Source organism: Colletotrichum chrysophilum (assembly GCF_026319265.1).
Source record: "Colletotrichum chrysophilum strain AFK26 chromosome Unknown scaffold_48, whole genome shotgun sequence".
Taxonomy (NCBI): domain Eukaryota; kingdom Fungi; phylum Ascomycota; class Sordariomycetes; order Glomerellales; family Glomerellaceae; genus Colletotrichum; species Colletotrichum chrysophilum.
Genome location: NW_026517335.1, coordinates 216020 through 226924, shown reverse-complemented (window position 1 = coordinate 226924; position 10905 = coordinate 216020). Strand labels below are relative to the sequence as shown.

Here is a 10905-nt window from a genome sequence, read left to right as displayed (position 1 = left end):
GAAACGCGTGGCGCCGCTGGGAAGCGAAGGAAATGAGGTGTTTCCGACCAGTCTGAGGGTAGGTTCCTAGGAGAGAAACGAGAAATTACACACCTGTCGCGCTTGACCCGGGGCCGTTGGGCAGGTCCACTCGCAACCACACCCGCGCCGGTAGGCACGTGCGGATTCTCCCGCTCCACTGCCGACTTCTCGATCCGAATTCGATGTAACTTCCGCTTTTGGGAGATGTTGAAGAAGTCTCAATGGCTGATTGGACTGTGTGAGAAGCCACATGCGAGATAGAATCATGTGCGATGTGTTACTTCTGACGTCCTTTGGCATGACGCTCTGCGGATGTCATCAGAAACCAGGCAGTCCGTAAAGACAAAGAGATGATCAACTTGTGAAGATTGTTCTAACATTAATCGAAGGAGAGTTTTAATCTGTTCTTGCAGGCATGGAACTGGGAGGACCGAATACAACTTCAACATCCGACTGAGAATTATGGTGGTACCAATCTGCAACGTGGAAGGCTACTATCATGATAAACGCAAGATAATGACCGAAAGCTTTTGGGCGTCGATTGAGCTATCGAATTGGGACGTTTGGAGGTTGCCCTGACCTGTGATGAAGCCCCGACCCTGTTGGACTTTATGATGGAAAAGAGATAAAATTGCTGCTCAACATCAAGGTCAAGACATAGACCATGCTTCCACTACCACGTCTAACCATTGTTATCACACAAACTTCAATCTTATGATCAAGGTAATGAGTTCATATCTAGCAGGAACCTTGGGAGCATACCCGGAAAGTTCCCTGCGCCCCTGGCTACATCCGTACATACCAGCACCTTGAAGGGTTTAGAAAACTTACGGAGATGTTCAGAGATTTCTTTTAATACTCAAGAGACTCGCCATATTCCCCATCAATATCTTCCCTCTTCTTCATTATCCTCTGCTTCCTATCTTCGCCCGCAATAAGCCATGGATACCCAAAACTCCAACTCCAGTGTCGATACCGTCACCGTCATGAACGACAACACACCCAACTCGGGGCGCGTTGTGAACAACCGGCTGGACAAGAACACCGAGCCTTATCAAGTCATCGGCTTCGGCCAGTGCAGCTGGGTATACCACCGCAAAGGCAGGAACCACGTTGTCAAACTCGCCCGGCAAGGCTACCAAACCGCCCTCGAGACCGACCACATAGCCCACCTCAAAGTCCGCGCCGCATTCGACATCCACAAACCCCCCGTCAACGTCCCCGAACCGATCCGCCTCGCCCCTCCGACATCTCGCTGGTGGGAAACCCACAGCTCCATTCTCCTCCAACCCCCGTACGACATCTCCCAGAAAACCTCATGGGCCCTCCTGTCCCAGCGCATCCCCCCCTTGCCAAAGTGCCATCGCGACACCCTCATCAACACCTTCTGTCCCGTGCATAAGCGGCGGGATGCAGCAACGGACACGAAGAACGAGGACGCGCTGGCGAGGGTGTACCTCGGACGCCGACGTGTGCCAGGGGCGCCTCTCCCGCCCAACTTCTCGCTGAGGAACTACAACCTCACGCTGGACCAGCTGCTCCAGCTCGACGCGCCCGTGGCGGAATACGCGCGCCAAATGGGCGAGGCGCTTTGTGTAATGCACTGGGGCGCCTGGGTTGACGGCTATGGCATCGAATTCGTCCTCGGAGGGCAGCCAAAACCTCCGAAAATGGCGTCCTCTACTGCCACTGGGAAGCAGACAGCCGTATCGGTGGACATTACCAGCGCGCCATCACCAGCACAACCGGCGTACGACGCGAACCTGGCACAGCTGTGGGTTCTCGACTTCGATCTCTGTAGTATGTGGGATCGCGAGCGCATGTGTAGGTTTCCGAACGACCTAGTCCAGCAGCTTGTCCGGGCTTTCTTCAAGAACGACCCGTATTACCCGCTGCCCAGTATGAAAGGCGAAGTCGAAGAAGAGCTGTGGTGGGAGTTTAGAGAAGCGTACATGGAACAGGCTCGTAGTATGCGGCTGAGGCATCCGTTACCTGGAAGTTTCATTAAAGCTTGTGAGAGGAGGGGGAGTGGGAACCTGGAGATTTGGGAACATGAGTTTTGAAGGGAACCCAGGTCCATGAGAATGTCAATTTTGTTGTGCGAAATACCCCGAGAGCTGTAAAAATTCCAAGCCGTGTGAATAACCATTTAATCGAATGTGTTCCTTTGCTTGTCTGCTTGTCTGCTTGTCTGCTATCGACTTATTATTGTCATGAAGAGCCTCCTCACAGAGAAACATAGACTAGGAGCTGATTCTGTCACGTTACTCGCTGCAAGTGTGTCAAATATATATGAGTGGTATTTCGTTTCGGCAATGCAATCATATCCTCTTATCTTGAAAAAGGTCAGTCAACGACAGTCTTCCAACGCGAGTTTCTGTTAGACCATAGACAAAGAACTCTAAGCCACCCACATAGTCAATATCAACAACCTCGTTCAAATTCACAACCATGTGAATAAATACCACCCCCCATACATCCCTCTCCAATACAACACTTCCCATACGACATCCATCCACATCACCACATCACCACATGGCCCGCGCCCACATCCCCAGAAACTTCGGACGATTAGACCTCAACGTCTCAATCCCCGGCCCCGGAACCCTTCTCGCAGGCCCCACACGCCCTCCGAGTCCCGCCCGACGTGACATCGTCCCATCCGATCACCTCGTCCGCCCGCCCCCGCCGAACTACCCGAAGAGCCCCTCCCTTCCCCCTTACAAACAAGGACCAATCCAGTCCCAAAACGTCACAATGACCCTCACACTTCCAGGAGTTCAGAGCTACCAAAAAAAGGCCTCAACCACACGTTATCTTCATCCCATGCCTATATGAAACCCACCACCCGCAACTGCACCTCACACTGACATCCCCACAATCCTCAAAGATATCAACATATCAAAGTTTCTTGTACTGTAGAAGAACCAACCCACCAAAACCAAATATGGCTTTCCCCTCAAAAGTAGCGCTCGTCACAGGCGCCTCCTCCGGCATAGGCGCCGCCCTCACAGCCCGCCTCATCGCCAACGGCACCTTCGTGATAGCAGTCGCCCGCCGCAAGGACCGGCTCCAGACCCTCCTCGACGCCCACGGCCCGGACAAGGTCGCCGCCGAGCCCTACGACATGACGGACCTCGAAGGAATGCCCGAGTGGGTCAACAAGTTGAGTCCCCGTCCCGTCTTCCCCCCCTTTCCGTCCCGTCCCCCGCGCACCCGGCGCCGCATACCCGAGCAACACGCGGCCAAACCATCACCGTCCTATCACATCAAAAAGCCCACCCAAAACTAACAAAGCCATCCCAAGAATAACAACAACCTACCCGGCCCTAGACACCATAATCCTGAACGCAGGCATCCAGCGCTCAATCGACTTCACCTCCCCCACCTCCATCTCCCTCCCCAACATCTCCTCGGAGCTGACGACGAACTACCTCGCCCCCCTCCACCTCATCACCCACTTCCTCCCCCATCTCCAGTCCGTCGCGCCGACCCAGGCACACGTCGTCCTCGTCTCTTCCGGCCTCGCCCTCGTCCCCATCCCCCGCTGCCCAAACTACTGCGCCACGAAATCAGCCCTGCACTCCCTCGCCTGGACCCTCCGCACCCAGCTCGCCGCGCACGACGCCTCGTCCCACGTCCGCGTCATCGAGGTCGTCCCCCCCGCCGTGCAGACCGAGCTGCACTCCGTCCAGCCGGACCTGGTTGCCGCGGGGCAGGCTAACTTTGGCATGCCGCTGGAGGAGTTTACGGAGGAGACGTGGACGGCGTTGGAGGAGGGCAAGGAGGATGAGATCATCGTCGGGCCGGCTAAGAACTTTGCGCACGTTGAGACGGACAGGAAGAAAATGTTTGACAAGATGGCTGAGATGTTCAGGAGCGGATCAAAGATTTGAGCCTCACTCATCGAGGGCATGTCACTCAAGAGAATTGGGACGGCAAAAATGGCATTCAATCTGTATTGGGCCAAATGCCTATGCTAACTACACTCCCTGGTCCTGTCAGCAGCCACCATCACCCAGGCTTTCCGGCCTGAAATAATGAAACGGTTGCTTCGTGGTGCTTGTGATTTTTTTTCGATCTTGTAAGGACTTGCACGAAGGCTGTAAAGAGAAAACGAAAAGCAAGTGTCTCTCGTCATCCGGGCTTAACGCCTTCCATCTCAGGAATTCGGCGCATTCCCGTTGCGCAGAAACCAAAGTTTCATGTCCAGCGGAGAAAGTAACAAAACCAAGCCTGGCCAACTCTTTCCATACTCCTCTTTCCCTATGGTATATCTTTCTCGGACCGTAGAAACCAAGACTGCACGGAGCCTCTAAGGTGTTGCTCGTCCAAAGCCAAGCGAGGAAGATGAATGACAGACACTCGATACCTCGATGACTTGGCTAAGAATGTAAAAGAAGTGAAAATGTGAATTTGTAGTCAACCAAGCCTCGAATGCTGGAACAAAAGAGCCGCCGGAACCCCCCGTGAATAGGAATAGAACAACATATGATTCGTGAGAAGAGCGCGCCTGACCGTCCAACCCATCATCTAATCCTGCCATCCAAAGGGTTGAGGATCAACCCGCCCCTTGTGCAGGTCGTGAAAAGGAAAGACATTGGGGCGCATAGTCGTCGTAACGTCCAGTAAGCAACAAGTCTACGCCAAGATGCCGCTCTTTCTCTTCTCGGCGCTGGTCAAGACCAGCATTGGCGCCTTGCGCTGTCCGTCTGTCACCTCAATACCGGCACGCTGAGCTGAGTTCTTGAAAACACTGGCGAAGCTGTTCTCACCGCTCTCGGCACTGCTGACGCTGTCAACGCTCTTGCGAGCCCTCTGACGAGAGCTTGGGCGGTCAGAGCCGATGGCACCCCAGCTGCCGTTGGTGGACGTCCTTGAGCTGGGAAGAGAGCAATCAATGTCGCCAGCCAAGCTGCCAGATCCACTGTGGCCGGAGTCAGATTCGTTGTCGGTGATGGGGGTGCCGGACTCTTCCTCGGCGCTCTCGGAGACGGGGCTCATGCTACCGCTGGAGCTGCCGGTTCCCTTTCTGCGCTCACGTCCCGCGCGGACCAGGTTGTGGACAGCCGAGCGACGCGTGCGGGTGGCAAAGTTCTTGCTTCCCTCGTGCTTGGCGGTAGGCTTAGCCTTGAGCTCCTCAATGGAGGGAGGTCCGCGGGGCTGGCGAACGGGGTGCTCGCCGGCACGTCCCTGGCCGGGTCCATAGCCTCCAGACAAGGGAGTAAGAGGGAAAGAGGCGGTCTTGGGACCAGCGGACTTGGGGGGCTCCTGAGAAGGCGAAAGGGCAGCCTGGTTGTTACCGTTGAGTGCCAAGGACATGACCTTCTTATGGCCACGGCGGAAAGCATTGGCTGACGGAGGAGGCAGAGGGGTGACCTCAGAGGGAGACTCGTAGCGCTTAGGGGGAGTAGCGGTGCGGAACGGGGTGGCGTGGTTCTCGGGAGGAGGCGAAACCTGAACACGAGGGGCTTGCTGCTGCTGCAGTTGCTGGATTTGAAGCTGCTGCTGCTGCTGCAGGGCAGCGTAAACCTGCGCCAACTGAGCCTGTTGGTCATTCTGGCCTTGGTCGACGTAGTAGCCCTGCTGGCGGGTGACAGGGTCGTAGTACGTGTAGACCTGAGGCTGCTGCTGAGCAGCCATGCCACTGAGCATGGACTGCTGAAGGCTCTGGAGCTGTTGCTGTTGTTGGTACATAGCCAGCTGCTGCTGCTGAATCTGCTGCTGAGCACCCTGCAGGTTCAGGCCCTGGAACTGCTGAGCAGCTGCCTGGACGCTTAGGAGCTGCTGCTGCAGGCGCTGCTGTTGCTGAGCAAGGTACATGTTGGTGGCGACAAGTTGAGCGTACAGACTGGGATCCATCTGTTCCTGGTCATCGATAACAATCTCAGGAGGCGCGAGAACCTGCTCAGTGGTGTACTGCTGCTGGTTCGCATAGGCCTGCTGCTGCTGCTGTTGCTGTTGCTGCTGTTGCTGCTGCAAGAACTGCTGAGCCTGCAATTGCTGAGCCTGCTGCTGAGCCTGTTGCTGGGCTTGCTGCTGGTGCTGACCGTAGCGGGGGAGAGCGGTCTTGGGGCCATTGTAGGAGTTCTGGGCCTGGGCCTGCATGCTGTTGGCGGTTGCGTTTCTGGCAAACGACTGAGTGGTAGGCGAGGGCGCGTTGTTGTTAACACCGGCAGGGAAGTTGGTAGCAGTCGAAGACTTGGGGGCGGTTCTAAGACCCGCGAGAAGGTGAGATCTGCTGGTGCGAGGAGTGGGAGCGCCGTTGTCGGCATTGCTGGCGGGAGTAGCATTGGAGAGGGAGAGGGGCTTGACAGGCCCGCCGCGGCGAGAGGCAAGACCTCCGCCGGGCATGGCCAGGCCGTTAGCCGACGAAAAGTTGTTGGAGTTCATTTGAGCGAGACCGCCTGCGTCCATTGCTCAGATGGGGTATCAATGGAGAGCGAGGAATTGAGCTGGCGGGAGTGCCGGTGAACGAGTTGTCAAACTCGAAAAGTGTCAAAGAATGTATGGTGGCCTTGCAAACGGCTGGGGCGACCGGGTCGAATTACAAGAAGGATAGTTTGTTGAGGTGCGCAGCGCTGGGCGTCGAGATATATTATGGTACTCGGGTGTTGCGGATGACGTTGATGACAGTGGTGTATCAGACCGATCCAAAGCGGTTTCCGGAGCTGGTCCAGGAAAGAGGCTGCACGTGGGTGTCGGTGTCGGAGTCAAGGTGAACGGAGGAGGATGCCAAAAAGTTCAAAATCCAAAAATCGGCGGTATTTTGGATGATTGAAGGTGATGTGCGATGCGTTGTTGGGGAATTAGATGGTCGCGTATCGAGCGTCGAGGGCAGGAAAAAAGAATGATCGTTGTGGTCAAGGAGTGGGCGACAATCTGCTGTCGATGGGAAAGAGTAAACGGCGCTGGAGATGTCGGGTGGAAAACACTTGGCAACGCAAGCGGTTGTGGTCGAGGAGAGGAAGGACCACAAAGAGGAGCCTTCTTTGTTGTTGGGTCCAAGACGAAAGGGCGCAGGGACTTGGTCGAGATCGACAGATCAGTCAGGTGACGAGGAGCAGGCGAGAGCCGTCGTCGGTTGGCGCGGGCTGGGACAGCTGCGTAAGGAGTGATTTGTCGAAAAAGAGGGCGTTGGCAGCAGCGAGCTGGCTGTTTCCTGTTGTTCCGATGGAGCGCTGGTGTGTGAAGATTACGGTGGAGTTTTTTTCTGCAGTATCTGACGATGAAAAAAGGTCGGACGAAGACGAAGTAGAGTACAGTCGATTAAAAAGTGTTTCTTGGATGGATTTGTTGTGACGATGATGCAGATGCAAGTTGCAGCGTGTGAGTGAGTTGGTCCAGAGGCCTTTTTGGGCGTTTGGATGTTGAGCTTGTGGCGGGTTTGATTTTGTCGGTTTGGTGTTGCGAATGTGCGGTGCGGTCGATTTGTGGTTGGTGAGCGAAGCCTTCCAGAACCCGTGAAGAATTTTTGCTGGATTTGGTTGAAAAAACGATGCGAGACGGATCTCAAGAGAATGCGAGGGTTGTGATCTTTTTTACTTTTTTTTTTTTTTCTTTTCCTGGAAAAATCCCTTCTAAAAAGACGACGATGACGAACAAATTCGCAGACCAGAGCGGCGGAGGGGGAAAGAGGAGGGGGGGAGAGAAAGGGTTGAAGGAGGGAGAAAAAAAAGGAAGGGCGGTGTGTGTGCTAAAGAGAGGAAAGAGCAAAAGAAGAGGCAGAAGGGGGCAAATAGCGGAGTGGACGACAGATATGGAGATGGAGTGCAGTAGTGAGTGTGAATGGAAAGGCAGGAGCAGCCCAGAGCCAGTCAGGTAAGGTACCTGCTCTGTACCTCAGTGAGTGCAGGTGCAGGACAGGGCAGGTGGCAGCCAGCAGCAGCAGCGGGAAGGTGGCAGCAACTGGAGCAGGAGCAGGAGCAGGAGCAGCAGGAAGCCTGGAAGGAAAGAACGAACGGACCAGCACCCACCCAGGCACCCAAGAAAGACAGGACTGGACAGGGCAGGAGGGCGGACGGGCATGACGGGGATGTGCCAGGACCAGGAGAAAGCGGGCAGGCACCATCCACCATCCACCATCCATCATCCACACTCAGGGGAGCGCAAAAGGAGTGGAGATCGGACTGGCCAGAGGAGGAGAGGGGCCAGGGCCAGACAGGGCCCAGGTCCTGCCAGGCAAGTGCATGCACCACAACGGGTTCCCTTCCTTGGGTGCCAACCCGAAGCGAGCCTGACCAGTCATTGGTGACGGTTGAGCCAGCGGCGACAAACTCGGCCAATAGGAGCGCCAGGAGAGAAAAAGAGAGAGGTGGCAGACAGGGTTCATCGGCTGGCCCCACATGGCCGCCGTCAGATGTATCCTTGTACCTATCCGAACCCAAGGCACCTCACGTCTTTCGAGCCATGCCTGGCGTCTCTGGCTGCACCAAATAGGAAGCACTCAGGAGCCTGGAGAGAATGCAAAACCTCGACTGACAGTCATTCACAGTCACAGGAGACATCTGTGGTCGAGAAATCCAATCATAGAATGCGATCCAGCGCGAGGTATGACCAGGGATAACTCTCTCTCTCTCTCTCTGCTTCTCCTCACTTGCAATCAGGTACAGGCAGTACTGCCTGCGTACCAGTCTAGTATGGCAGTACTCTGTGCTTGAAGATGTACTCACACTGCTGCTCAATACAGTTAGTCAGTGTGATTGCGAGAAGCTTCATCGGCCAATCACCGCGCCGTCTCCTCTGGTCTGGAAGACGTGACTCGACAGGAAGGCAAATACTCAGGCTTGCAGCCAATGTATCTCCCACACGATCGCATGTATTTGCTCCGCCTGTAGCGCCCCTTCGTGTGCCCCTCCTCCACCTGTTGGTGCGTCTTGCCTGTCCTGTCTGTCTCCTGAGGTACGTAGCACCTTCCCATGCAGTCCGCGCAGGTCGCGTGCAGGTGACGGGCGGATGGCAAGCGCGAATCTACTCTAGTTTCCAGCTCCAACTCCAGCTCCAGCTCCTGCTGTTTGTTGCGTTACTGCACTGGCTGTGCTGGCGCACTGCTCCTGCATCTGGTTTCGCCTCACACCACTTTCAACCTCACTTCCACATTCCTCTCCTCCACGGCCCTGGGCTTCCCGGCACTCAGACTTCAGCACTATCTCGGATACGTCCAAGTCCCAACACCCACCGTCTCCAAGGCAAGACACACAAACCGCCTTTGCATTCCGTCCCAACTCAATGGCAATCTGGCGAACAAACGAGGGGTTCCGACAGAATTCCATCCACCTCACCTCATTGAGCTTCGCCCACTGCCCGCATTGCGACTCTCGGAGACGGAGACCCAGACGTCAAGCCGTGACAGGACTCCAGCAGACCCCAAACTCCAGAGTCCAGCGTCCTTGTCCTCTCCCCTGCCCTGCCACCGGGCCTGCATCCATCGACCGACCGAATGACTCCTTGTCGCGGAGCACGAGCAAGCATCAACCCCTGCGCCCCCAACCACGGTCTCATCGTGACACTTTCCACCTCACCTGCAAGACGACTGTCCCCTACCTTCGCCAGACACAGAGACAGACACACTGCTCATACGGCTGTCCTTACGCCGGCACTCTACCACATACTTTGGCCTGAAGTACATCATGTATGGCCGTTTCCAGGGGCCAAACTCTCGCCAGAACCCAGATCGCTGGGCTCCCACCGCTTGCCAACTACCTACACCTACTGTGTACAGCACCCTGTGTACTATGCAGTACGTTGCACACGTTCTTGTCGGCCGCACCTTGCTGCCAGACTTTCGTTCTCGCTTTGACTTCAGATACATCGAACATGCTTCCATTACTGCTTCTGGCCATCTTTACGATACCGACCACACGGCACACCTTCGCCGTAGCATAACGCCCTCACTTAAGGTTCCAGCACGTCGCGTACGGATACAGTACCTACGACACCCACCACCCGTCCATCTCCATCGGCCATACCTACCCAAACCCTTTTTTCTATTTCTGGTGGTGTTGATCAACACGGAGCGTGCCCACACGGAATCCACCTCTTGAACCACCAATCATGTCTGACTTTGCGACTGCAAATGCGACTTGCAACCACGGACAGCCGCGGGAAGAGCCCCATCGGCCCCTTCCAGACGTTCGTCCTCTTCCACGCAGCACGCTCAACAGCCACTACGCACTAGCTGCCTACACTACTGATACTCGCCATGCTTGCGGCTACATTCCGTCAGGTAGCCCAGCTCATCAATCAGTAACAGTATCACCGTTCAGTCAAACGCTGCCAAGGCCTCCCTTTTTCCACTGCAATAGAACCGAAATCTGGGGTCCAGAGGGGCTGCCGATGATGTGAGCCATGGTCAACGGCTGCGGCAGCGACTCCCGATCGGGGTCTGCACGCTATCTCCTCCCGCTCACGCCCTCCGCCCCGGCATGGGAAATGCGAGGTTGTCATGATATCCCACGGCCATTTCCTGGTGAGCATAGCCGAACATGAGCTATCACCAAGCATGTGGCTGGTCATGGCTTGCGTGGTCCTGTCCACTGGGGCACGCGGCTTGGAGAACAATTGATGCCCCAAGACGATTCCAGACGAGCGCATGGAGCCGACCAACATCGGCAGAGAGGGCGCATCGCCGCACTCTGGACGACAGGTCACTTCAGCAAGCGAGCGACGGGCATGGCACCGACAACGCGGCGTCGGCACCTCCAATCTCCATGGCAAAGCTTTGACTTCGCTCGAGGGCTTTGGCCTCCTCCAGGGGTTCTCCCGCACGACACACGATACTTTCCACGCATGCCGCTTTCCTATTGCCAAGGCTTCCCGACTCAACAGTGGTTCATCATTTCTTCACAGAAAGGCAATCCATTGCAATCTGTCCTCCTGCTGCTC

At 55.8% G+C, this 10905-nt stretch overlaps 3 protein-coding genes across 3 annotated transcripts; 2 read left to right on the top strand and 1 right to left on the bottom strand.

The window, feature by feature from the left end:
- Positions 1-962: 962 nt before the first annotated feature.
- COL26b_006510 (uncharacterized protein) lies at positions 963-2084 on the top strand (the record flags this gene model as incomplete). Its single annotated transcript, XM_053179326.1, has 1 exon — positions 963-2084. The coding sequence occupies one exon, from the start codon at positions 963-965 to the stop codon at positions 2082-2084; it is 1122 nt and encodes a 373-aa protein (XP_053036763.1).
- An 884-nt stretch (positions 2085-2968) lies between these two features.
- On the top strand, positions 2969-3917 carry COL26b_006509 (uncharacterized protein; the record flags this gene model as incomplete). Its single annotated transcript, XM_053179325.1, has 2 exons — positions 2969-3174; positions 3329-3917. The coding sequence occupies 2 exons, from the start codon at positions 2969-2971 to the stop codon at positions 3915-3917; spliced, it is 795 nt and encodes a 264-aa protein (XP_053036762.1).
- Positions 3918-4662: 745 nt separating this feature from the next.
- COL26b_006508 (uncharacterized protein) lies at positions 4663-6438 on the bottom strand (the record flags this gene model as incomplete). Its single annotated transcript, XM_053179324.1, has 1 exon — positions 4663-6438. One exon carries the CDS (start codon positions 6436-6438, stop codon positions 4663-4665), a length of 1776 nt encoding a protein of 591 aa, XP_053036761.1.
- Positions 6439-10905: the final 4467 nt, after the last annotated feature.